The sequence below is a fragment of the Rattus norvegicus genome, chromosome 19, assembly GCF_021556685.1.
Source record: "Rattus norvegicus strain SHRSP/BbbUtx chromosome 19, alternate assembly SHRSP_T2T, whole genome shotgun sequence".
Classification (NCBI taxonomy): Eukaryota; Metazoa; Chordata; class Mammalia; order Rodentia; family Muridae; genus Rattus; species Rattus norvegicus.
Window position 1 is genome coordinate 26,053,886 of NC_141552.1, and position 26,274 is coordinate 26,080,159.

General features: G+C 44.0%; 2 protein-coding genes and 1 pseudogene across 9 annotated transcripts in view; 2 read left to right on the forward strand and 1 right to left on the reverse strand.

The window, feature by feature from the left end:
• Nucleotides 1-17,458, reverse strand: part of LOC147999255 (disks large homolog 5-like) — a 50,462-nt gene extending 33,004 nt beyond the window's left edge. For 4 of the 6 annotated variants that reach the window (XM_087596324.1, XM_087596328.1, XM_087596325.1 and 1 more), the window contains exon 1: nucleotides 17,397-17,458. The gene's annotated coding sequence lies outside the window, so the exon portion shown is untranslated. Of the gene's footprint in view, nucleotides 1-7,260; nucleotides 7,359-17,396 lie in introns of all 6 variants that reach the window. The other 2 variants (XM_087596326.1, XM_087596327.1) reach the window with 1 other exon arrangement.
• LOC147999257 (disks large homolog 5-like) lies at nucleotides 1,201-5,979 on the forward strand. 2 transcript variants are annotated; one of them, XM_087596436.1, is made up of 5 exons: nucleotides 1,256-1,339; nucleotides 2,406-2,565; nucleotides 3,831-3,974; nucleotides 4,605-4,767; nucleotides 5,484-5,979. In XM_087596436.1, the coding sequence occupies exons 1-5, from the start codon at nucleotides 1,258-1,260 to the stop codon at nucleotides 5,511-5,513; spliced, it is 579 nt and encodes a 192-aa protein (XP_087452562.1). In that variant the 5' UTR covers nucleotides 1,256-1,257; the 3' UTR covers nucleotides 5,514-5,979. The 2 variants fall into 2 exon arrangements, with proteins under 2 accessions (XP_087452563.1, XP_087452562.1); XM_087596437.1 differs by lacking the exon at nucleotides 3,831-3,974 and having other exon boundaries at nucleotides 1,201-1,339.
• Nucleotides 15,455-17,810, forward strand: LOC147999258 (DNA-directed RNA polymerase II subunit GRINL1A pseudogene; annotated as a pseudogene). Its single transcript, XR_015643887.1, has one exon. The product of XR_015643887.1 is annotated as a DNA-directed RNA polymerase II subunit GRINL1A pseudogene (transcript).
• The last annotated feature ends 8,464 nt before the right edge of the window (nucleotides 17,811-26,274 follow it).

Consider the following 26,274-nt stretch of genomic DNA (forward strand, 5'->3'; position numbering starts at 1 on the left):
GGTTAAAATGACAATATTGCACAAAGCTTTATATAGGACCCATCAAATTAAGGTTCACTATGCACTGTCATAGCTAAAATGGCCTGGTCAGAAGTGACCACTGGATCACTCTTCTGTAACTTCACATGAAAGGCTTGTGCTTTTTGTGTTTTTTTATTTTTCTGTTTTTTCTTATTTATTTATTTATTTATTTATTTATTTATTTATTTATTTATTGTTTTATATGTTGTCAGGAAGATAGTTCAAGTCATGGATCTGCCCCCAAAATCTGAGCTTTGCTACCAATACTGTAAACAGTATTAGTGTATGCATTCAATAAAATAACTTGTTTTTTTTTTTAGTAGGATAGATGCGTTTGTGTTTTGTGGGGTGATCCATGAAACAGGAGTGAAGATGCTTGTTTCTTACTCTGTCCACTGAGTTATGTCTCTAGGCTTGTCCAACTCCTTTGGCTGTACCCCCCCCCCACACACACACATTGCTGACTATTTTATTTTTCAGATGAAATCAGACGTTATAGCTTAGAGAGGCCTGTAAGCAATCCTGCTTTTGTAACTTAGGTGCAGAGAGGAGAGCCCCACACTCAGCCTGAGGGTGCATTCACTGGTGGATCCAATATTTCAGTTTCCTCTGCTAACAGATCACCACATTGTTGCCAGGACCATAATGAATGCAATTCTTTCTCCTAAGGAATCCGGTGGCAACTGTTAAATGTTAAGCACAAAGCTTCAGGTTGTACCTATAATACACACCCACATCGCAACCTACCCTACAGGCTATTTCTGGGTGTGATTACATGCACCTGCACATGATGAGACAGGAGACCTCTTTGGCTACTTATAGTAACTGGTGTGATTTCTCAGTAATCTTTAATGGGTAATATTGCTGACTGAGGAGAATTTGAGGTAGGATGAAACATTTCTGTGCAGGGATTGGGGAGGAAGCACTCATTTAGATATATAGCAATGACTTAGGTTTTTCCAATCAAGCCTAGAGCCAAATTTGGCTTTGGAAGCATGTGATGCTCAGTGGCTATGCCACAGGGAAGTCCCCTGAAAAGGGCACATCAGCTTTTGCTCAGTACAGGGAGAACATTAGCAGGGAGGCAAAGTCTGTTCTCCGTGACATCAGCCGTCCCTTCCTGGACATTCTATTGTCTCCTAGAGAGACCTTGGAATCCCTGTGATGTCACCAGTATCGTTGTGACAACCAATTCCCTACTTTTTCTCTTAGTGTCCAAAGGATATATCCACAGACATGTTTGCCCGTCTTCTCAGGGGCTTTGGGAGAGTTGATGTTGATAGAGAAGAGTCTAGAGTGAAGCAAACGAAACCTAAAGGTAATGATGGACACAGGACATGGGGAATGTGGAGTAAGTTCTGGGCAGTGTATGTTGAGCTTCCTCTCAGGGGTGAGTGTGGGGGCCTTCAGCTGGCCTTTATAGCAATGGGCCACAACCACTGGAACATCTCCACAGATATTGAATTCCATGATTATCACAATTCCTGAAAGTCAAGGTTTTCACATTATTAGTTTCTCCATAACCACATGGAGGATATGGCAATGCCTATGCTATTATTGGGTGAACTTCTAGTCTTTACTTTTACAGTGCATTCGGTATGTTAAATTGATATAATAACACCATAAGTAGTCATGGAGGGTATAACTTTTCTGAATTAAACAGGGCATCAATGTACTTCACTTTCATTGCTTCTTTAAATTCAGTGACTATCTGACAGTAGTAAGAGGGAGAGAACTGTGCTCCTGGCATGACCTTATATTCTTAGAACTCCTGTGACTACCTCTGGCTGACGGGGCCAATCTTACCTTCATATATTAGAGGTTCTGTGTGGCAGATATTTTTTTACAGTAGCCAAACTATATGGAGCAGGTAGAGAAAGAGCCTGTAACCTATTGGCACTTCTGGGGCATTTGTCATTTCAGTAGGGGGAATTAATAAATCTGTTGACCATGTCCTCCCCCTACATGACTTTTTAATGCAAAGTTATTGGACTAGAGTAACAGTGTAGGATATCTGAGTATCCCTGATCAATCAATTCATTGTGGATGCTGAATTGATGATCTGACTTCTGAAACCAGAGGGGTGAGGGTCCTGAAACCAGGTTGTAGCCTGCGTACCTGATAATAATCCTGGAGAAGGCATCTCTCTGGTACTTGTAAGCCTGTGTGGGCGGGCATAGGGAACACCTGGCTGCTTACATCTCTTGGTCTCTATAGAGTAGTGGGGGAACTGTGATCCACTTAGGATGCCTCTTACACATAGACCAAACTCCTTGCAGTGACACTGGCTTCCAAGCATGTTCTCCTGTTTGGACCTCACTGTGGTCTGTGTATGCTCTATGCATTCACCCCATGCGGGTTCACTTGTGTTCTTCTACCTACAGCGGCCTGCAGACAGACGTCATCCCCTGAAAATGTCCTAAACAAGGTGCAGGCCAACGAGGAAGAGGAGAGGCTGAATAGAGAACTGGAGCTAACTACCAAGGAGAGAAATGAGCTGACAGATCGCCTCCTTTATGTGACAGGTGGATCCATGAGCAAGAGGTATGCATTGCTCCAAACAAACGACCTTGTTCTAAACCTCATCTCCCATAGATAGGAGATTCAGAACCTGACCCTTACTGAGGAGTGAGATTGAAAATGGACTGTCTGATTCTGCCTGTTGAAAATCTGAACTTGCAATCTGAGTGAAGATTTCAGGGATAAAGTCACTGGAGCATGAGTTCCCAGTGTACAATTGGAAAGCCCTTGACAGGTGGTAGTTTTGCAAGGTTCTGGGTGCTGTGAGTTTGTGGAGAGTGTTTGTGCTTGCTAGGAAGGTGACTGAACACTATCATCTCCTGGCAGCAGCCTTAGGTGACAGGTCCCACAGTGTTCATATCAATGCTTAAGTAGAAGGCCTGAGGCTCTGGCCTGCTCCTTCTTGTCTCTGTGCCTTACACTCTGAGACAGTAATGGTGCATGCATTTCTACTGATTCTCATTGTGCTCTTTCCATATTTGTCTCTCTTTCTCATTCTCTGAGTCTGTTTACTTTTCTTTTCTTTTTCTTTCATTTTTTTTTTTTTGGTTCTTTTTTTCGGAGCTGGAGACCTTACTTTTCTTTTCTTGTGGGTGTGCCCCAGCTTGTGTGTCTGTGTGTGCACAGCTCTGCATGCATGTGCACAACCTTTATATGTTTCTCTATCCCTCCACCTTTGGAATTTAGGGGTCTGTTTTTGACCTCAGGATTTACCTTTATAATAGTTTCATGGAGGTGTAAGTGCTTTATTTTGGAAGCCCCACTTTCAACAGCACAGTTCTTTGCCTGTGTAGTCACATTTGTCTATACATTTGTATGCCTTGGGCAGATTATAAGTTTGTGGCAATATCTGGTCTCATCTCCAGAATTATGTGTACTGTCTGCCTCTAGAATATTAGTTATTCGGCTTGTAGCATTCCACTTGTCAAAACAGGAAAAATGAAATCAGAGGTTTCTGGATGTGTGTGTGTGTGTGTGTGTGTGTGTGTGTGTGTGTGTGTGTGTGTGTGTGTTTGGGTAAGCTCTGTGGTCTAGGCTCTTGACAGCATAACAGGTTTGAATGCAGATCCAGCCCTCCTGATTGAAAAAAGTGAGCCAGGGAACCCTTTATCTGGGTGCTTAGCTTCTGTTGTCCTGGGCACACAATTCCAAGTTTCTGAAGCTGAAGAAGATCCAAATATGTAGAATTCAGAAAGTGTCCTTCCAGGGCTGGGGTAATACAAGACATAGCCTGAGTTCATATAGTCCTAAACCTTGATGTTCATTGGGTTCTATCTTCCTGGGGCCAGCCCCTACTTCAGGCCAAATCCATTTTATGAAAACTTGAAGATAAAGGAGAAAGAGGTCATGTCATTACTGCACAACTTAGACACAAAGAACATTGAACATAGTGAGAAATTTCAGGAGCTCAAGAAGGAGATTAACTTCTATCGGTAAGTACTGGTCAAAAGGGCCCATCACTTGTGGAATATCCATTGCTGCCTCTCTTTGTTCTGGACTGGAGAGCCTGCAGCTCTGGGTCCATGTCTTCTGCTGTTTAAATATCACTGTGCTGTGGGTCTTTTGGACTCAGTTTCAGTTCCATAAGAGACTGTGACTTCTCAGCACAGTGTCTATGCATCTTTAGAAGGCTCTGGATAGAACTATACTGATTCAGGCATCAGAGTGTTATTAGGCCGACCTGGGCCTCTGGGGTCATACCAGGTTTAACAAAGCTCAATGTGGGGACCACATGGTTAGCATGACCTCCCTTGGTTCTACTGTCCTCTTGTGGTTGTTTACTGCCTACTAATTGATGTTGCCCAGATGCATTGGGCTTTCATGGATAGTTGTAGATTCCTTGTTCTTTTGGAGAGACATGGACTGTTAGGTGCTTGGGTCACAGAAACAATTTATTCTTCCCTGGATTGGCCGTTTGCTGTTTGTGGAGCAGCCTTACATGTATGGAGATGTATTCTATGAAGTCTTTATGGGTATCTGGGTCCTGGTGGAGTTTGTGGGATTTGGCAGTTGGAATGGGAGGAAGAGGCTTCAGGATCTTACTATGCAGAGTGTGTTTCCAGCAACCTGCACAGCCGGCTCCTGATGGACCAGGCATGTATGAAGAAGAAGTTGGTCACATTGAAGCAGGAGAGCAAGGAGTTAGAGCGATATTTGTTTGAGTTGAACCCGAATGCTGAAGACGAACAGGAGAAGACCAGCAACCTCCAGACCCAGCAAAATTTGGTAGGAACAAGCAGCTGAGTCAGATTAACAATGTCTGATACCATTTGCCTATTGGATACATCTTTGCTTCCCCTATCATCTTTCTAATCTCCCCACACCCAATCAGTCACCCACCTCATGTGATAGAGTTATTCATTGCTCTGTCTATGCACAAGTATTCTGGGATGTTAACCACTTTTCAGAAACTGAATTATGGGCAAGTACACTTCTCTGCCCTTTTTGAAACTGCAGTCCAGAAATGGTGACAGAGGAATAACATATCACATGACTGCATCTCCCTGTCATAGATTGGATGCTATGAAGAGTTTTGAACGAGTTCTTGGTCGTGTGACAAAGGTCATACAGGGGTCATGTGATGGTTGGACGCACCTTGTAGGGATAAGAACCAAGTGCAAATGGCAAATGAGTCCTGGTCTTTGGCTTTGATCTCAGTATCATGTGGCCTTCTACTTTCTTCCTGCAACCCAGTTAGGTCTCTTCTCCTTTCCCCGTTCTTGGTTTTCACTGGTAGAAGTTTGAGGAGCAGCTTGTTCTCCCACAGTACTGTGAGGGTTGTTGGTGACTTTCCCCAGGCTGCAGAGATATCAGCAATGATTTCAGTGAAAAGATCAGTGCTGTCTGTCCAATGCAGCTGAAGGGACAGAAGGCAGCAACTTGACACCTGGTATGCGTGTCCCCACTAAATCAGTGTCTTAATAGCTGCCTTCTCCTCCCAGGTCTCAGGAACTGCAGGAGACATGGAATAGGACAGATCCCAAGAAGACAGCCCCCTGAAGAGTGAGTTTCTCTGTCAGGAGTTCCCTGCTGACGACAATCCTCAACAGTCAAAGACTTTTTTGGGGAGAATATTCTTCTTCTCAGTTAATTTCCTCATTGTATAGAGACCCTAAATTTATGTATCCGTATGCCAGCCTGTCTCATTGAGGTCTTTCTCCTCTCTCATACCGACAACACCATTTGAGAGACATCTGAGGGGACTGCCTTGACATCTCCCTAGAGGAGAAACAGCACTACAACTGTGTTTCTAAATGTTCATTAAGAAAATGCTGTTAAGAAATGTTTTTGGTTATGATTTTCATTGAAGTTTTCTTTTTGTTATTTCATAGTTATATATTCTTGTTACTGTTTTTCATTTTTTATACCATTTTAGTTGTTCATTTTATGCCTGTTTTTTGTAAATTGTATTCCTTATGAATAAAAATTGATTTGTAACTCTTGACTCTTAAGACCATCTTATTCAAGGGTCCTTTCCCCTCATGTAGACTTAGAACTGACAGCTGGATATGGATCTTTGCATGGTCCAGGCAGCATGAGTAAATAGGGAATTTAAAGCCACCAAGCTGTACACAGGGTGATAGTGTCTTTTGTGTGGATAATGTGACTTTTTTTATGGACACACACTTTATGATGTAATCACTGACATACTGTATCCATGCTGTCATGTGTTCTGCTCATCCTAATCTATATCAGTCTACAACACCCATTCCTTATTGACTGTTTGCCCAGATATTGAGTAACACACACTCATGCCTGTAGAGCTGCAGAAAAAATGACAACTTTCACAAAGGAATATAGAATAATCCTAATCGAGAACCATGTGCCTCGGTTTTTCTTACAATACAGCATTAGTATTAAACCACAAAGATAATGACCATCAACGTCATTTTGGGAAATAGGTTTTTATAGATGCTGTTTCACTTGATCGTTCATATGCTGTGTTTTTTATTGTTGCTGATTATATTTATTTTTATCATGTAACTCAATGGATCTTTTTTTTTCAAATGTATGTCTGGGCCACTCCTGAGTGCATTTCCCTCATGATCCAAAAGAGGGAATAGCATTCCCCATTGTAGATGATTGTTAGGGTCCATGTGGCTCTTCTGAGAGAGCAGCAGATGCTCTAACCTGGGAGTCATCACCACAGCTCCTGTAGGTAGCTTTTGTCCTTCCAGGGCATGTGCTATACTAGATGGACGCCATCATCTCCCATTAAGGAGAGAGATCTCAGGAGATTTGTATGTACAGGTGGTTGAGGGGTGCCTGCTCAATGTGGCAGCCTGCTAGGCATCCACACCGGGCTCTGGTGCCTCCACTGCTCATTGTGCATTCAGCATCATCCTCCAGCATCACTCAGTTTCAATTCCAAACAGAGCTTTCACTTACTATCGATGATCATATAGATTATGCACATCTGATAAAATACAGAAGAGACTAGCCTCCTTCTACAGGCCAACTTGGCATAATGAATTCTTTTGATAGAAAGCAAGATAATTATCTTAATCTATGCAGTTTAGGGAGGTCCTCAAGAGCATCCATAGTGAATGCAGACTGCAGCTGTGACCACATGTTTCTTTTGCAGAGCAGGTCTGTGCAAGCCCAGAACTTAGGTGGGATAGTTCATGTTTCACCTTTTACATGGAAATCTGTGATCGTATTGAGAAAGTATATTTTCCACGGGACTCATTTACAATTTATGGAATTAAACTGACTTACTGAGAGTGGAGGTGACTCAGAGAGATAAAGTGAAGAAGAATAATCAAGTATGTCTGCAAACAGATGCTGTCTCATTAGGGCTTTTCAATGCTCAGCAGCTAGAGAAGCAAGGGAGAGGCATTGGTGACTCTCAAGCTTAAGTCCTCTAGTCATTATAAGCTGAGCATGACACAAAAAGGGTCATAGTTATCACACTAGAATCTAGTAACTAGATTTAACCAACCTATCACATTAATGCTGTGTTTGGTGGTATTTTTTGCTCTCTTAGGACCTGAAAGAGGCTTGGGGTTTTCTAATCCTACTCATAATTTATTAATCTTCCCAACACTATGGGCTTTGTTCTGTTAATGCTAACAGCAGCATCCAATACCTAGGATATTTTCTACTGACATGTGTGACGTGAGACAAAACAGTCCCTGTCATCCCTCACCTGAACAAACTTCCTTAGAGGACAGTGTAGTTGGAGGGTCCTTCTTTCCTCTCCAAGATCGAGAAACATTTCCAGTCTTCAGACAAGTGTGTCAGCCATTGTCCAGTGACTGTCTAGAGATGTCCACGTTGTCAGCTGAGTGAGGGCAGGGCAGGGTAGGGCAGCGGATTGTGGCAGGGCAGGGCAGGGCAGGGCAGGGCAGGGCAGGGGATTGTGGCAGGGCAGGGCAGGGCAGGGCATTGGGACAGGGCAGGGCAGGGCAGGGGTTTGGGGCAGGGCACAGCAGGGCAGGGCAGGGCAGGGCAGGGCAGGGCAGGGCAGGGCAGGGGATTGGGGCAGAGTCCATGAGATGTCAGTAGGCAACAGGCCAGCTGGGGCTAGTGTGGGTACAGGGCTTCTAGTGTGGGTGAGAGAGGAGGAAATTAGGAATGGTCAGATTCTGATGCAGCACATAGGCCGGAAGCAGCTTAGATCATCTCAGTGCCATATAGGGACATTGTAGACACTGATGGGCAGTGTGGGGATGGTAGGGTCCCATATACTGCTATCTGCAGGTGTCAGGTGAGCATACAGTGGCTCTGTCAGACTTATGACAATCAGGCAGGCACTGGGTGCAAGTGAGAATCATGGGACAAGCCCTGTGTGCAGCCTGGTTTTGGGACATTCCCAGGTGCCCCATGGACTGCAAATTAAAGGCAAAGGACACAGGGAAGCCAGCAATTCCCATGCACATGACATAAATACCTGTAGAACTTTCTAGAATTTCCATAGACTATCTGTTACTAGTCCTCATTATAGAAGGCACCAACATTCTGCCCTCTACTTCAACTTGGTGAGACAGCTATTCTAACTCCAGCAGGAAGGCCTCAGGGAAGACAGTAAGAACTCGCAGGTGACCCCTTTACTATTGAAACAGGGTCTTCCTATGGAGCCCAGAGTGGCTGTAGGATACTAATGCTCCTGCCTCACAGTGACTAGAATTCCAATCCACCCTCAAGAGCAGTTGATTCATCACTAGATCAGACTAAGGACATGTGAGGCCCCAGGGTGCTAGGATTACAAGGGTCCTAGTAAGTTTCTCCAGCCTAAATTACAACCTGAGTCAGTGCTGCTATTTGGGACACTGCCTGATGCCCAGTGACATCACACCTTGGAACTCTTTGTCAAAAATAAGCTGTTATGGGAATGAAGTAGCCACACAATAAACACTGGTCTGGACACTCCTAGGTCAAGAATCCCCTGTTGGAAATGCCTTGGACCGCAAAATTTTAAATTCTAGATCTTTCTGGCTTTTAGAAGATTTATAAATACAAAAAAAGAAAGATGGGCATAGTAATTTAAGCCTGTGATCCCAGTCATGGGAAACTGAGTCAGAGTGATGGAAGACTGTAAGTTCCAGGCCAACCTGTGTTTCAAGAAAAAAAAAAAAGGCATGGTGAAGATTCCACTCAAGTGGAAACCAAAAGGGTTTCACATGGGCCCTGCCATCCACTGGTCACTACATCCACTCTCATCACCACAGCCACAGGCAGACACTGGGGAACATTTCCCCCTGTCTCTCTTTGGGATGCAATCCACCCCATGATTCTATGTGAGGAATCCCCCAAAGGTTGCATCATGTGAGGGACCTAGAAAGTTCCAGGATTGGGAGAATTTAGGAGTTTATAATTAGGGATGATCTACAGCTGTGGCAAAGCCTTTTCCCAGCACATGGCAGCACTAGGTTTGCCCCCAACAGTAAAAATAAAATCCCCCAAAATAATTCAAACAAAATGTCCTGAAGCCTGTGCCCTGACCAGTCTCTTCAAAAGTGCTAGGAACCTGGGTCCACATTTAGGACCCAGCACGACCTCTGTGACCCATGAGAAAGGATCTAATATGGGAATTAGTACAGTATGACTTATCCTTGTGGATACCTTTGGTGACAATAACCACCTGACCCCTGAAAACCCATCTACCTGGGGGGCTCAGCACTCATGTCACCCAAAAAGCCCAGATCCTAGGGCCAGCATGGGCAGGTGGTGAAGAAAGTTTGTCTCTCGTGAACATCAGTTGCTGCTCCTGACCTGACTCTATTCTCAGGAGACAATGTCACCCCATAAAGTGTGGGTGTCAAAGGCTCTTCCCAGGCCAAGGCTGGGATACTGCTTAAGTTCCACAATGCACAGCAGTGCTCACTCTAGAGCTAAATGTTCTACAGCTGAAAGGGGTGGGTGCTCTGCGGGCCACGCCCCTCCCCTGCAGTATTTATTGCACTCAGAGTGGTGCTTCAGATGTGAGGGACTTCTTGAGGCTACTCCCATGGAGAATGGCAGATTCATCAGAACGGGGCACAGGGTGAGTTCAGAGCACAGCTGGGAGGAATTTAGGGATGCCAAGCCATGACTAAGACCAGATCCTGGGCTGACAGGCAGTTGAGCTGGAGAACTGGCATCCAAAGTGTGACTGCCTGAATTCCTCTTAGACCAAAAGCCCTGGATCTGAGCTACTTTGGTGCGTGCTCCTAAGTGGGGTCCCAGACACAGCTCAGAATGGGGGCTGTGCATGGACTTTGGTGCTGGCAGCAGGTGGCTTAGCCATAAAGTGCCGAGCTTTCCCATCTGTGCCCACTCAAACTCCTCTGTTTCATTTTAGGTGTGTTTGGTATAGTTTTGAGACAGGGTATCTTGTAGCAGCCCAACTCGCTTTGAGCAACAATGTAACATAAAAATAACCTTGAATTCAAGATCCTCCAACCCCTCTGTCCCAAGTCCTTGAATTAAGACCTCCAGCTGTGACCATTTTCTGTAGCATAGGATCCATCTGTATTAGAGTGAGCTTTGGGAATACTGGAGCTCCGACTGTTCCTTAGAATTCAGGTTTCCTTAATTCTTAGCAGGAGTTTTGTGATGATGGGGATGACAGAGTCAGGAGTTACACTGGGAGAGGTAACAGTCCTGGCAGCCCTGAGTGCTCAGTGAAAGTCAAGACAGAAGCCTGCTGATTAGCACCTGAGTGAAAGTGGGAGGATTCAGAGTTCAAGAACAGACTCAGTTACATACCTAAGACCATATTGCAACATTTTTGTTTCATTTTTGGCTTGTTTTCTTTGAGACAAGGTGTTAATTTATAGCCCTGGCTGTCCTGGAACTCACAATGCCTCTACCTCCCAACGGACGGAATTAAAGGCATGTGCCAACATGCACTGCCACTAATTAATTTTTAATTAAACATGCTGGCACAATCCAGTAATCCCAGTGCTTAAGAGGCCGAGGCAGGCAGATATCTGGTTTCCTGACAAGTCTGATCTACAGAGAGCCTGTCAGAATAGCCAGGGCCAAACAGAGAAACCCTGTCTCAAAAAATAAACAACAAAATGAATTTGTTTTAAAGAAGAGAGGAACTATTTAACAGAATTAGAGGCAGAGAACCAAAAGGTAATGGGCAGTGCAGAGTCTAGCTTCTGAAATGAAACTGGACACCAGGGGTTAGGGTGGGGATTCTCATCTTGGACTGGGAGACAGAGGGTGACTTCAGGCATGGAAGGCTCAGTCAGTCATTAATCAGGATTCTCAATCAAGAGGGTGTTGTAAGATCCAAAATGTGTGAGCAGTGTTCTGCATGAGACTAGAAGAACACGCCTACCTATACAAAACAGCCAATGAAGAGTAATCACAAGCATACGTCTGGAGGTCCACAAGAGGTTAACGTCCACCTTAGTGTGGATTATTCAGAGCACAGGTGGAGAGGAGTAGAAGAGCTGATGGTGGCTGAGGCAGGAGAGGAGTTCAGGTGTGAATTTGAGCCAGTAAAGGAGCTTGTAGGTCGGGCAGAGCAATGAGAGGTCTAACAGCATAGCTGTTGAGATCCTTCAGATTAATTTGTCTTAAGAGCCTCATGCCATAGCCAAGGACAGGAGTAGATCTGACTGTTGGGTGGCTGGGCTCACATAGCCCAACACGTTTGGCCTTGCATCTGTGAGATTCCAAGTCTCTCCCTTTAGACACAGCCATGGAGAAGGTGTAGCAGTGAAGGTGCAGATGGCTTTGCAATGCTTGGCTTATGGTGTTGAGTACTTCATGCTCCACTGAGCTAGGGAATGTCCTAGAAGCCAGGGAGGCTGAGCATGAGGAAGACAGGTCTCTGGGAGAGAGAAATGATAACCAAAGTCACTAAGAACTTCCTGAATCACAGTGTCTGTTAACCATATATTTTATATACTTATTTTTATGGGCCTGAGTGTTTCACCTAATAAATGCTTGTGCACCATGTGGTATGTGTGGTGCCCGTGAAGTCCAGACTGATTCCCTAGAATTGCAATTACAGGTTAATAGGAGCCACCATGTGGACACTGGGAACTGAACCTTGGTCTTCTGCTCTTAGCCACTAAACCAACCATCTCTTCAGCACCACCCCCCAATTGTATAGTCATTAAGATTTAACCATTTGGCCTTCAGTATTTGAATTAATACAGATGTGACAAGAGTTATAGTTAACATGGTGGTTCAGGTATAGACAGGCAGGCATCTCATTGTATACAAAATATGAATCCTTCCTTCCTTCCTTTCTTTCTTTCACTTCTTTCTTTCTTTCTTTCTTTCTTTCTTTCTTTTTTTCTTTCTTTCTTTCTCTTTTTGTTTTACTCTTGGAGACAGTGTTGTTTTTTGTGTAGCTGACCTGGAATTAGCTCTGTAGAGGAAGCTGCCTTGAATTCAGAAATCTGTCTGCCTCTGCCTCCCAAGTGTTAGGATCAAAGGCCTGTGCCACCACCACCACACATCCTTCTGTTTAAAGGAAAAATGTAGTCTTACAGGGCAGCATGAATTTAGCCCCGGTATAGACATTTTCCTAGGCCTCGGGAGCTGTAGAGTTCATGAAGGATTTGCTGCCTTCCCCTTTAGCCTGGCTAACTATGAGAGCTGCACACCCATGGGTGTTTGCTTCACAAGAGTCTGGAGGATGAGGGTCACAGGCTGAGGTAACTGTGTAGAGCAAAGTATGCTTGGTGAAGGTCAAGTGGGTAAAATGCTGAAATGCTGAGAGAAGAGGCCTATGGTAGGCGCCTCCTACACCTGAGACTTCCAACCCCAAAAAGCAGGGGGTAGAGAGTGAGGATGCACAGTGCACACAGGTCAGGAAAAGACCATGTTCCTGAAGCCTCCATGTGTGGTGGACAGGCTCTAGGGCACCATGAGGGACATCAGGAGCTTCTGCACTTTGTAGAATTACAGGATTCCATGTTACCTCACATGCCCATGATTTGCCCCCTACTGCAGGGAGAAGCCAACACCAGAAGCCTCCAGCTCCCAGCCCTGCTTTTGCCATGTAGGTTTATCCAGAAGAGCTTGGAAGTCCCTGGACCTGGAGTCTCAGGTTGTTGTGAGCCACCTGACTCGGGTGCTGGAGACTGAACTCAAGTCTTCTGCAAGAGCAGCAAAGACCTGTGTGCTGCCTGGCCCAGCTAGGGCTGTGAAATGGTGTTTATTTTCATGCTGAACAAGCCCAACAACAGTTTAGGTCCCTAGAAGCCACATAAACCTGAATGCAGTAGTGTCTGTCATCCAGCACTTCCCACAGGGAGATAGGAGCCTAAAGTGGACAGTCTCTAGGATTAGGGGGAAGGGCTAGCCTAGCATACACAGCCATGGAGGAGAGGTAGAAGGTGAGGACCTGTGCTCAGGTTGTCCCTGACCTTTACACAAGCACATGAGTACCTGTACTCACAGAAACGCCATACAGACATAGGTGAGAAAAGAAATAAAAACAAACAATATTGAAAATACAATATACTGGGGCTGGAGGGATGGCTCAGTGGTTAAGACCACTGACTGCTCTTCCAGAGGATCTGAGTTCAATTCCCAGCAACCACACTGTGTCTTATAACCATTTCTAATCTCATCTTCTACCCTCTACTGTTGTGTCTGAAAACAGGGACAGTGTACTCACTCATATGGACAAAATAGTTTTTGTTTTAATCCTTTTCTAAAAAAAGAAACCCATCTGTGACACATGATCATTGTGTGATTCCAAATGTCCCTAAGTCAGTACAGTCCTATTGCTACATGGTCCACCAGTTGTGTCAGCCTTGGTAGTAGAATGGCACAGTTGAAAAGATGCTGGTCACAGTGACCAGGCAGCCTAGAAAGCTCACCATGAGCAGAGAAGGCTGTGCTGTGTCATAGTCCTCTACCCCACACTGCCACCTCATCCCTACGAATAGAGCAAAAAAGAACAGATGAGGAATCTTCCAGGTTTCTTTCCTCTTTGATTTCTTTATTAACCTAGCCCCTGTGCTACATGTAACCTTGTCACATCCTCTGTCCCATCCCTAAGCCCTCATACCTGTCAGATAAGACCGGGATCTTGCTTTGGGGGGAAGCTCTGGTCCCTCTCTGTCCTAAGAGGCTCTGAGCCATCACTGAAAGAGAGTCCTCTGAGGATTGAGGGAAGTCCATAGCCAGTGCTCTGACTTCTAGGAAGGTTTGAGGAAGGTGGTCCTCTTCTTGTGGTGCCTCTAGTAGGAGCACCCCACACTTGGGCCCAGTTCCCACTATCAGAAAAAGGCGGGTGGCTCTGGTCTTTGCACAGCTCCAGCGGAATGAACAGTGCATCTCTCCTCTCTCTCTTGCAGGAAGTCTCAGCCTCTGGTGCAGGTGATGTTCCCAAGGCAAAGGAAAGGGAAGTGCAGAGTGAGGACTCCCAGGATCCTTTAAAACCTTGTCTGCATTGTCTTCATTAATTTTTCTGTTTAATTTTTATTCCATGTGTATTGATCTCATTGTAGGGGTGTGCATTCCAAAGCATGAGTGTTGAAGGTAGAGGAAAAAGCATGGGAGTCACTTTATCCTACCGTGTGGGGTCCCAGGCTCTGAACCGGGTTGTTGAGCTTGGCTACAAAGAGCTTTCATACTGAATTTCCTGCTGGCTCTGATTTCAGGGAGAGTGTCTCATAGAGCCCAGATTGGCCAGTAAACTACTGATCATCCTGCCTCAAGTATTGCCATCTAGTTCATGAAAGGGTTGAGTTATTGACATGAGGAACTGGGGATGGGCAGAGGTGCATGACTGAGGCTATCTCTGCTCAGTGGCATGCCTTTGGGGACTGATAGTTTTCATCACTGAGATGTCATTTGACTGCAGTGCTCCTCTGGAGAGAAGGAGTCTCTTTTGCCAGGGCATCAGGCTCTCCAGACAGGCCTGGAAGGTGGAGGTCTAGAGGCCAGGCCTGCATTCCTCTTCAGAAGCTGCATTTACCACTCTGGACAGTACTGTAGAACAGGGTCACATATCCAGTTCTACCCTGAGACCTGCTGATAAAGAATGTCTATCCTGGGACAATGTCTATCATCGGTTCAAGGTGTGGCCCAACCAACTTATTATAAAGGATGATAGTGGTTGGTTGAAAAAGGCAGTAACTTTCTATGAACCATATATTAAGTTTTTATGTATACTAAAATTAACATTGGAAAGAACAATGGTAGGAGAGGAAGCTAGAGGACAACTGCTGAAAATGCTTGCTTTTGAAAATGCTAATGAAGAGTATAGGAGAGCATAATTACCTATAAAGGAGACTGGGGATATTAATGCTTATATGAAGGCATGTAAGTATATCTTCTCTGAAAATGGAAAGATGCATTTTTGGCACGTATTGATCCAGATAGAGTTATTAAATTATACATTGAAATACTCTTGAATATCCTATAGGCACTTTAGCTCAAGATGAGTTGCCTTTAGAATGGATATATATTAAATTTAACTTTAACAAAACATTAACAATATATGAGGAACAAATTTCTTTCATTATTCAGCAAGGCATACAAAGACCTGTTACACTGTGGGGATATGATTGTGCTGCTTTTGTTTTCTCATTAAGCAAAAATAAAGTGGAATATTTAATGCAGACGTCTGAAGTTTTTCAATTAGCCATGATTCCTTACACTAGAAATACTGAATTTCATTTTCCCCATAGTAAATTCTGGGATTGCTTAAAAACACAAAAAAAAATGTAATAAATACACTAATTTCTGTTGATCCATTACCATCTGCCGTTACTGTGTTTACAGATGGCTCTAAGACCAAAGATCTAAGACAGATGGCTTATTGGACCAAAGATAAATTTTGGGGGCAAGAATCTTCTTTTGGGTCAGTTCAACAAAATGAAGTATTAGCAGTAATTAATGTATTGCCGGATTTTACTCATGATGTAAAAATATTATAGCCGAGTCAGCTTATGTTGTAGGAGTAGTACAGAATATTGCAACTGCTGTTGTTTCTACATCTAAGCCTATATTAAATGTTATTCTCACATATTAAAGGACTATTGTTATTCTGAAACTCTAGAATATTTATTACACATATTAGATTACATTCAAGATTGCCAGCATCTTTAACACATGGCAATCATATGGTAGATCAATTAGTGGCATTTGCTACCCCAGAAGAAAACAGTCATAATCATGCCAATGCAGGATATTTGCATATTAAATATAAGGTTCCCTATTCTGAAGCCAAACAAATTATTGCTAATTGTCGTATTTGTGAGCCTTCACTTATAAAATGTATTGCATCTGAAATTAATCCCAGAAGAATGCAACCTAATACATCGTGGCAGATGGATGGAACCCATATTTCTGAGTTTGGTCGCCTTTCATATATCCATGTAAGCATAGATAATTTTTCAATATTTGTATGGGCTACACCATTGCCAGGAGTACGCACTGCTCATGTTATACAGCATCTATTGGAAACTTCTGCTGTTATGGGACCGCCTTCTAAAATTAAAACTGATTATGGACCAACATATATTTCTTATCAATTTAAACAATTTTGTCGGCTCTTCCAGGAAAATGGCGACTCCTGCACGTGCTCCAGAGTTGCCGCAGCCACGGAGCCTGCGACCTCCATGGGCCCTGCTGGGGAACCCTGCCTGCGGGGCCAGCCTCAGCCCATGCACAATGTGCTCCCTACCCCGAGGCTTCGAGCCCCCGGTTCCTGAGGACGTGGGGCGGCAGAGTTTGGCGGAGCTGCGGGAGAGGTTGAGGCGCCAGGAGAGACTTTTGGGCAAAGAAAAATTCATTTGCAAATTGCCCGACAAAGGTAAAAAGATCTCAGACACCACTGCCAAACTGAAAGCTGCCATTTCAGAAAGTGAAGAGGTCAGAGGGAGAACTGAACTACTTCATCCTGTTAGTGATGACTGTAAGCTAAGGCATAAAGCAACCACAAGAGTTGATACCGACATAGACAAGGCCCAGAATTCTGACCTGATGCTTGATACTTCATCATTAGTTCCTGAATGTTCGTCAGTAGACATTGAATCATCTAAAACAACCTCAGAAACTCAGGGACCTACACAGCTCACTCACAAAGGCAATGAAGAGACTTTGGAGACTGGCTGCACAGTGAGTACCAGCCCGTCTGTCCGCATCACAGCCCAGGCTCCCCCATCTGAAGTTAATGAACATCTCCCCCAGCATTCAAGTCAAGCGGAAGAGGTTTCCAGCAGCGTCGACAGTCTGTTTATCACTAAATTGCAAAAGATCACAACTGCAGACCAGACTGAACCCTCAGAAGAAAACACCAGCACTGAGAACTTTCCAGAACTGCAGAGTGAGACTCCTAAGAAGCCTCATTACATGACAGTGCTAGAAATGCGAGCTAGAAACCCAGTGCCCCCTCCTCATAAGTTTAAGACCAATGTGTTACCCACACAACAGAGTGACTCAACAAGTCATTGTCAGAGGGCTCAGTCTCCTGCTTCCTCAGAAGAGCAGAGACGCAGGGCTAGGCAGCATCTTGATGATGTCACAGCAGCTCGCCTTCTTCTGCTCCACCCCCTGCCTGCACAGCTGCTCTCCATAGAAGAGTCTCTGGCTCTGCAGAAAGAGCAGAAGCAGAATTATGAGAAGATGCGGGCAAAGCTCGCAGCACAGAAACTAGCTGAGAGACTGAATATTACAATGCAGAGCTACAATCCAGAAGGGGAGTCTTCAGGGAGATACCGAGAAGTGAGGGATGAAGATGATGCCCAGTCCTCGGACGAATGCTGAAAATGAGCGCTGGGAGATCCCGGGAGTTGACTGTTGAGCTTAAATTGTCTCATCCAACTTCCTAACAAGTACCAAGACAGTGTCAGACCTTGTTGAGGGACAGCAGTTGAAGTTACACAAAGGTAGCTACAAAATAAGAACCCAGTTTGTCTTTCAGGAGATGATCTTCACATGCTTGAACAGTTCAATATTTGAACATTGTGTTTGGCCGTATTGTGTTACAGTTTTGCAGTATATTGTGCATTGGTCTGATATTTTAGTGTGAGTAGAACACACGTTTTCTTTAAGATATCTGCTTTTTCCTTCTTCGTATTCTTATCAGATAGCACTGCTTACACCCCTTCTGGTGAAATACTTTGTTATTCCAGGCACCTAAAGTGAATTAGGAAGGCCTGGTCCCCTCACTCAAGAAATTAGGGGAGCAGTCTAAAGAATGGTACGCATGCTTGCATGGACACGTTCCTGAGACGCTGGATATGAAATGCCGCACACAACACTCGGGAACCACCACCACTGTGTCTGCTGCTCTGTCCTCTCTTGGGGCGACTGCTGTCACCTGTGATGAGGTTAAGGAGCACTTGGAAGAAGTGCTAGGTGGGGAGGGTCTTCTGAGCTGGTGTGGGGAGCTGCTACTGGCTGCCCTAGGCTTGAACTCATTGCCATCTGGGATGATAGGTCCCTGTAGAGGACACTCGTGCTTGGTAAGGAAACCGGTGTTTTTCTAAGAGTTACAGTTGAATTGTCAGTTAATTGCTTTTTTTCCTTGTTAAACCCACAGAGGTGTTTACAGGCTGCAGAAACCTCAGTCCTGTATGTGCACATTTGTGCTGTTTCAAATGATTATATGATCATTTCCAGCAAAGTTAACAATGTTATCAAAAAGCCTCTTTCTATTATGTGGAATTTGTAAAGGAGAAATAAAATACCAATCAGAGCAAAAATAAAAACCATTTTGTCAATGATACCATATTGTACATATTACTGGTATAGAATACCATCCACAAGGACAAGCGTTTGTTGAAAGAGTTCACCATACCCTGAAATGACAAATTATAAAATTACAAAGGAAAAGAGATAACCATACACAGCCTGAATGGAGTTGGCATACCAGTCCCAGAGTAATATTGGCATAAGCATTATTTTTTATTAATATTCTTAATCTTAAATTTCATAATTAAAGCTTCATGTAGGACCAATAAAATTAAAGGTCCATATGAGGGCTGCAGACATGACTCCATGGTTAAGAGCACTGACTTCTCTTCCAGAGGTCCTGAGTTCAAATCCCAGCAACCACATGGTGGCTCACAACCATCTGTAATGAGACCTGATGCCCTCTTCTGGTGTGTCTGCAGACAGCTACAGTGTACTTATATATAAATAAATAAATCTTTAAACAGATAAAAAGTCAGTATGAACCTTTGTTGTCTAAAATGGCTTGAGTCAGGGCTGACAACCAGACAGCCCTTCCAGCACCTGCCTATGAGCTCACAGATTTAGGCTTTATAAGCTGACATAGAAAAATGTCCAGGGTCGTAGCCTGACAAATTCTCAGCTACGTCTCTGATGATCAGTCTTAGGGTGAGCATTCAAAAAACCATCCCTCTCTAAGTGAGGTCAGAGTTTGTGTGGTTTATGGGGCAACTCCTGGACCCCATAAGGCTGGATATTTCAGCTGCTCTTCAGTACATGCAGGAATCCTGAAGAAGTAGGCAAATTAATATAGCAAACTTCCTTCTTCCATGTCCTTGATATGAGCTGCCAGCAGAAGGTGTGGTCCAAACAACAACCAACGGATTGGGTAAAGATCTTTACCAATCCTACAACAGATAGAGGGCTTATATCCAAAATATACAAAGAACTCAAGAAGTTAGACCTCACGGAGACAAATAACACTATTTAAAAAATTGGGCTCAGAGCTAAACAAAGAATTCACAGCTGAGGAATGCCGAATGGCTGAGAAACACCGAAAGAAATGCTCAACATCTTTAGTCACAAGGGAAATGCAAATCAAAACAACCCTTAGATTTCACCTCACACCAGTCAGAATGGCTAAGATCAAAAACTCAGGTGACAGCAAATGCTGGCCAGGATGTAGAGAAAGAGGAAAACTCCTCCATTGTTGGTGGGATTGCAGACTGGTACAACCATTCTGGAAATCAGTCTGGAGATTCCTCAGAAAATTGGACATTGAACTACCTGAGGATCCAGCTATACCTCTCTTGGGCATATACCCAAAAGATGCACCAACATTTAACAAAGACACATGCTCCACTATGTTCATAGCAGCCTTATTTATAATAGCCATAAGCTGGAAAGAACCCAGATGCCCTTCAACAGAGGAATGGATACAGAAAATGTGGTACATCTACACAATGGAATATTATTCAGCTATCAAAAACAATGACTTTATGAAATTCATAGGCAAATGGATGGAACTGGAAAATATCATCCTGAGTGAGGTAACCCAATCACAGAAAAACACACATGGTATGCACTCATTGATAAGTGGATATTAGCCCAAATGCTCGAATTACCCTAGATGCACAGAACACATGAAAATCAAGAAGGATGACCAAATGCAGATGCTTCACTCCTTCTTTAAAAGGGGAACAAGAATACCCTTGGCAGGGAATAGGGAGGCAAAGTTTAGAACAGAGGCAGAAGGAACACCCATTCAGAGCCGGCCCCACATGTGGCCCATACCTATACAGATATTAGATAAGATGGATGAAGCAAAGAAGTGCAAGCCGACAGGAACTGGATGTAGATCTCTCCTGAGAGACACAGCCAGAATACGGCAAATACGTAGCTGAATGCCATCATTAAACCACTGAACTGGGAATGGGGCCCCCTTTGAAGTAATCAGAGAAAGGACTGGAAGAGCTTGAAGGGGGTTAAGACCCCATATGAACAACAATTCCAACCAAAGCCACTACCCAAAGACTATACATGGACTGACCCTGGACTCCAACTCCATACCTAGCAATGAATAGCCTAGTAAGAGCACCAGCAGAAGGGGAAACCCTTGGTCCTGCCAAGACTGAACTCCCAGTGAACATGATTGTTGGGGGGAGGTCGCTAATGGGGGAAGGATGGGGAGGGGAACACCCGAATAGAAGGGGAAGGGAAAGGGTTGAGGGATGTTGGCCTGGAAATCGGGAAGGGGAATAACAATCGAAATGTAAATAAGAAATACTCAAGTTAATAAAGATGAAAAAAATAAAAAGAAAAAAGATGGTGTGGTCCAGATTAGAGGTGGGCCTTTCCATCTCAAAAGATCTGAATTAAAGCTTTATCTTCTGATCTCCAAGATTTGGATTACAAGTAGGTCTTCTTGCTTCAGAAAATTTAATTAAGAAAAAAAATCCAATGGTGCTTATGCCTTTAGCATCAGCATCCAGGAGGTAGAGGCAGGTGGATCTCTGAGTTCAAGGCCAGCCTGGTCTACAAAATGAATTCCAGGTCAGCCAGAGCTACACAGGGAAACCCTGTCTCAAAAAAACCAAAGAAGAGGAGGAGGACCAAAAGGAGGGGGTTGAAGAGAGGAAAACAGAAAGAAGGAAGGAGAGAGAGAGAGAGAGAGAGAGAGAGAGAGAGAGAGAGAGAGATCTTCCCCTCACAGGGCATCAAGCCATTTGGCATTAGTTAATTCCAGGTACACTCAAGTTGACAGCCAAGAACAGCAATCACATTACCCGTGGTTGTGATCTCACCCTGGTAGGCTCCTGAGTAGGAGGCTGAAGCAGGAGAATTGCCATAAGACTGATGCCAGCATGAACTACACACGTGTTCCAAGCCAAGCCAATCTCAGCTACAGTTTGAGATTCTGTCTGAAAAATATGAAAGAGAAAGAAAACATAATTTCCTAGTGCAGTGTTTCTCAACCTTCCTATGGCCTCAACCCTTTAGAACAGTTCCTCATGCTGTGGGGATTCCAACTACAAAATTATTTTGTTGCTACTTCACAACTGTAAATTTGCTACTGTAATGAATCTTTATTGTAGTGTAAACTATCTGCTAGGAGACCCTGTGTGGGTCACGACCCACAGGCTGAGGGCCTTTGCCCTAGAGGTGGTCTTGGCCTAGATTATATAGTTCATACTATAATGGGCTCTCTCAGTTTTTGAAGGTCAAGTATATTCACTTGTACCATCAAAACTTAAAAATTCAGTTGAGCTGCTGGCTGGTACGGTGTGACATCCCCCAGAATACCTTTGCCATTTTGTTCCATGCCTGCCAGCCATTTCATATTGTTGCTGTAACAGGCCTGCTGTCACTGACGAGGAGAAGGGACTTGGCTCAAGGACATGCTGACCACACACCTTGTTTTGTTCTGAATGTTCTGTATGCGGTTTGCTAATCTAGAGAAATTCTACACCTGAAGGATTGGTTCCCTGAAGTGGACACAGGTGAAAGGCTAAGGCAGATGTGTGAAGGAATGTTTCACTGAGGCAGATGCAGGTAAAAGGATGTTCTGCTAAAGCACGCATGTGAAAGGACATGTGATGAAGGGTTCTGCACTAAGGACACACATGCATTTGTCTGCCTTGCATTCTGTAGTTGAGCTGCATTTGTTGGGACTTCATAGAACCACAGCAAAAACCCTTCTGGTGGGCTGTGTGGTTTCTCGCTGTTTCCTTGGGCTCGGGCTGATGGGCAGAGTGATGTCAGCTGAGACAGACACATGTGCTGACGCAGGACACACGCTGAGGCCAGGCCCATGGAGGACCCGGGATATTGAGAGGGAGTTTGGATAGAGTTATGCTTGAGTAGCTTGTTGGTCTGGGGTCTCTGCTGATCTCTGCTCGCCTGAGAGCTGCTCTTACTGACTGTGTAGCATCTTGACTGTTTTTGTTCCCCTTGGACAGCCCTCAGGACCAGGCTCTCCTCTCCCTTAACCATGGCTGCTGTCCTCTTCTTCTCTCCTCTCCATCACACATGTTCTTCCTTTATACTATGTCAGCTTCTTCCTCCTCCTTCCCTCCTCATGATCCTCTCTAGCAAAGCCCTCAAAGCTCACCTCCCCCATCTCTCTGCTGTGCAGCTGTTGGCTGTTGGCTTCTTTATAATCACAGTTAACTGGGAGCAGGGTCAGTTATTTGGGGTTAACCAGTCTTGAGTTCTACAAATTAGCATTAAAATACAAGCAGCATTAGGCCAATCCACTACAGGAGTTTTTGTTTGTTTGTTTGTTTGGTTTGGTTAAATTTTCATTTACCTTTTTACTTGTTATTTTATTTTTGGCTATTTTTTATTAATTAGTTATTTTATTTATTTACATTTCAAATATTGTCCTACTTTCCACACTCCCTTCATCAAACCTTACATTCCATTTCTGCTCAGCTTTGCCTATGTGACAGTGCTCCTGTACCCACACATATCCATCCCCACCTCACACCTCTAGGATCTGCATTTGGTGGGGCAATAGGCCTCACCTTGAACCATGGAGCATCCTTGCATACACTTTGGCTGGCAGTTTGGCCCCTGGGAGCTTGGGGATTAGGGAAAGAGGATCTGGTCAGATATTAAAGCCAATGATTGCTGCATTCTCTTCTTTTTCTGGTTATAGGTGAAATTATGTTTGTGTGCTTCTCTTTTTTGAAATTATTGAGAGATGATTAATTTCTTGGTTTTTCTTGGGTATAGTTTAGTTTATTGTCTTGGAGTTTTCCTCCTATTATCCTCTTTTGTGCTTTCTTAGAGAAAAGTATTGTTTATATTTGGTTTTGTAGGGTTGGGGATTTAGCTCAGTGTTAGAATGCTTACCTGGCAAGCTCAAGGCCCTGGGCTCGGTCCTCCGCTCCGGAAAAAAAAAATTATTCATTAAATTTGTTTTGACAAGAAATATCTTGGTTTCTCCATTTATGGTGATTGAGGATTATGCTGGATATAGGAGCCTGTGTCTGCATTAGCTCTGCCCAAGATTTTCTGACCTTTAGAGTCTCTGTTGAGAAGTCTGGTGTAATTCAGATACGTCTGAATTTTTTTTGTTACTGGATGTTTATACTGAAAGAACCACAAATTTGGTGAGACTCTCGCTCCAGTCTCCTTATGGCTTGCCCCAGGAAACACGCATAGCCGATCTTGATGTAACAACAAGAGGTAGCTTTATTAACAAGATCTCGGGACGACACGTATCTCACGGAGCCGACCTCGAGCCTCTAAAGGCAGGGGTTTATATAGGGAAAGCCAGGGGATTTCGCGCTGTTACACATGATTGGCTGATTCAAATGGTGCACAGTTACTTTTAGTGCGGAGTTACATCAGCAAAGAATACGTGTAATCTAGCATCTCAGCAATGTGGGTAGGGTGACTCATCTCACTCAGCAGGGGGATGACTCATCCTCAGGGAGTGAAGGAAGGGGAGGGGGTGGCTCCAGATGGCCAGTGTCCTTGGGGGCTGATAGCCGGGTCGGTGAACCCTATCTCAAATTCTCTCAGGCATGTAAGCACTTTGTTTGTGACTGACTTTTTGAAATTTAGCTCTTCAATACCTTACCCCTTTTAATGTTCTTTCTTTGATCTGTGCATTTAGTGTTTTAATTATTGTGTGAATGGAGGAATTCTTTCTGGTATAATTAATTTGATGTTCTGTAAGCTTGTTGTACCTTTATGGTCTTTTCTTTCTTTACCTTATGGAAGTTTTCTGCTATGATTTGTTGAAGGTGTTTACTGGACCTATGAACTAGAAATCTTAATTCTCTTCACTATCTATTATCCTTAGGTTTCGACATTTAATTGTGTCCTGAAATTCATTGATGTTTAGATTCAATGAACCATACATGTTTATCTGAGATGGGTGTTTATGCTTTGTGGGTGACCTCCTTTACCCCAACTGTTCTATTTAGTAGCACGTTGGATAATGAAACATGGTCAGCAATGGTGACCTCTTCCCATAAACTATATGAAAATAGGGAGGGGAATTGATGTGTGTCAAGTATCCGTAGTCTCCTGGGTGGTTTTGATTCCCAGTTGGCCACATGCAACAGTTTCAAAAGCCCAGGTTTGATGTTCCTTGGGATTCCCATGATGATGTACTCAGATATGACAGAAAAAGACCAGAATACACATGTGAGAACTTGATTTCTATAATAGAGAGAACATTACTAAGTTATGTTACAAAATATTAGATCACACGGTGATCTCTATGAATGTATTATTTAGTGAAAAACTAGTGTGTGGTATAGCATTGCCATGGCACAGACATTTAAAGAAAAATTTGTTTGTTTACTGCAAACATGGACTTTATTACCATATGACTCACCTACTACACACCTTCATTGCAAAGGTAAAACGTGCACTTAGGTCCAGAGGAGATCAAGGCATATCTTGAAAGGAAATGAAGATGACTAATGCAATGGAAAGTCTTTGAATTGAAGGATTTTTAAGAAAGTGTGCAGAGGGAACAAGAATGCTCTTCTTCTGAGAGGTCAGTGAATTAGGAAGGATAGTTGGGAGCTTTACTTGACTTCAGCATCTGATTCCTGAGACTTCATTGGTAAACTTAATGTCTGGAATTTTGTGTTGTAAAACAACACATTGGCTCTGCAGCTTTTGGGAAGGCCCATGGACAGAGAGATCACACCCGCTGGGAACCATTTGTGTGGCCATCACATTTTGGAAAGACACTTGAGAAGTCCTCAAGGAGAAAATAATGAAAAACTAAATGTCTTCACAGGAATTACCTCAATTCTGACTATGATTTTTTCATATTAGTAATTTATACTTGATTCTTTCTTTTTTAATTTAAAACAAGAGCCTTCAGTTTTAATCTGTGGTGGTCGTAGAGTCACAAAATGCTTACAATACCTGTATGACACCGGTGTCGTCTCTGTCTCCATCCTGCAGATAGGAGAGACACCACGAAGTTCTTCTCAAAGCAGTTTATTCAGCATTTATTTCTTTCTGCATGCAAGCAGCAATCTCCTACCCCCAAGGACACTCCCTACTAAAAAACCAGTAACCACGCCCCATCAGTCCAGTCTACATAGTCTCAGTTCATAGGTCCACGCCAAATGGCCTGATCTTGTGTCATGGTGCGCCTGCGCAGCTCACACGATGGGCGTGGCTTACTTTTGGATGTATGAGGAAGTCAGGTGCTAGTCATAAGACTTGGCAGCAGTCCCGGGCGCCATCTTGGGATTGCCGCCACACCTGCTCCCCACAACCCGGGATCTAACACTATGGGGCTAGAGATTCTTCTTTTAAATGCATCACCATGAACAACTTCCATTTAACCAGCAGGGTCCATGCCAGGCAGACACTGAGCAGGTTGTATGTTCTGTTAATCTCCACAACAACCCAATTCAGCAGAAACACGTCCATTTTACAGGTGAAGAAACCACAGCTCAAAGCAAATGAGTATCAGGGTCCCCTCAGTCTCACTGGCTGTCACTCAGACCCACATCCTTCTCTGTAAAGGGAAGCCATGGGCCTGATGTGGGCTGTGCAAGCTGACTCTGCTGAGATGATCAATGCTATTCTTGACCCTGGAAGAATTTAAGACAAGGTGACCCACAGACTCCTGGGGTAGATTCTGCCTCTGGGTTCTAGGGT

Bases quoted from the DNA above. Each gene is read 5' to 3' on its own strand.
- LOC147999257 (XM_087596436.1), top strand. From the start codon at position 1,258: ATGTTTGCCCGTCTTCTCAGGGGCTTTGGGAGAGTTGATGTTGATAGA. The intron at 1,340-2,405 runs GTAATGATGGAC...TTCTACCTACAG, and splicing joins GAAGCAAACGAAACCTAAAG to CGGCCTGCAGACAGACGTCA. The intron at 2,566-3,830 runs GTATGCATTGCT...TCCTGGGGCCAG, and splicing joins GGTGGATCCATGAGCAAGAG to CCCCTACTTCAGGCCAAATC.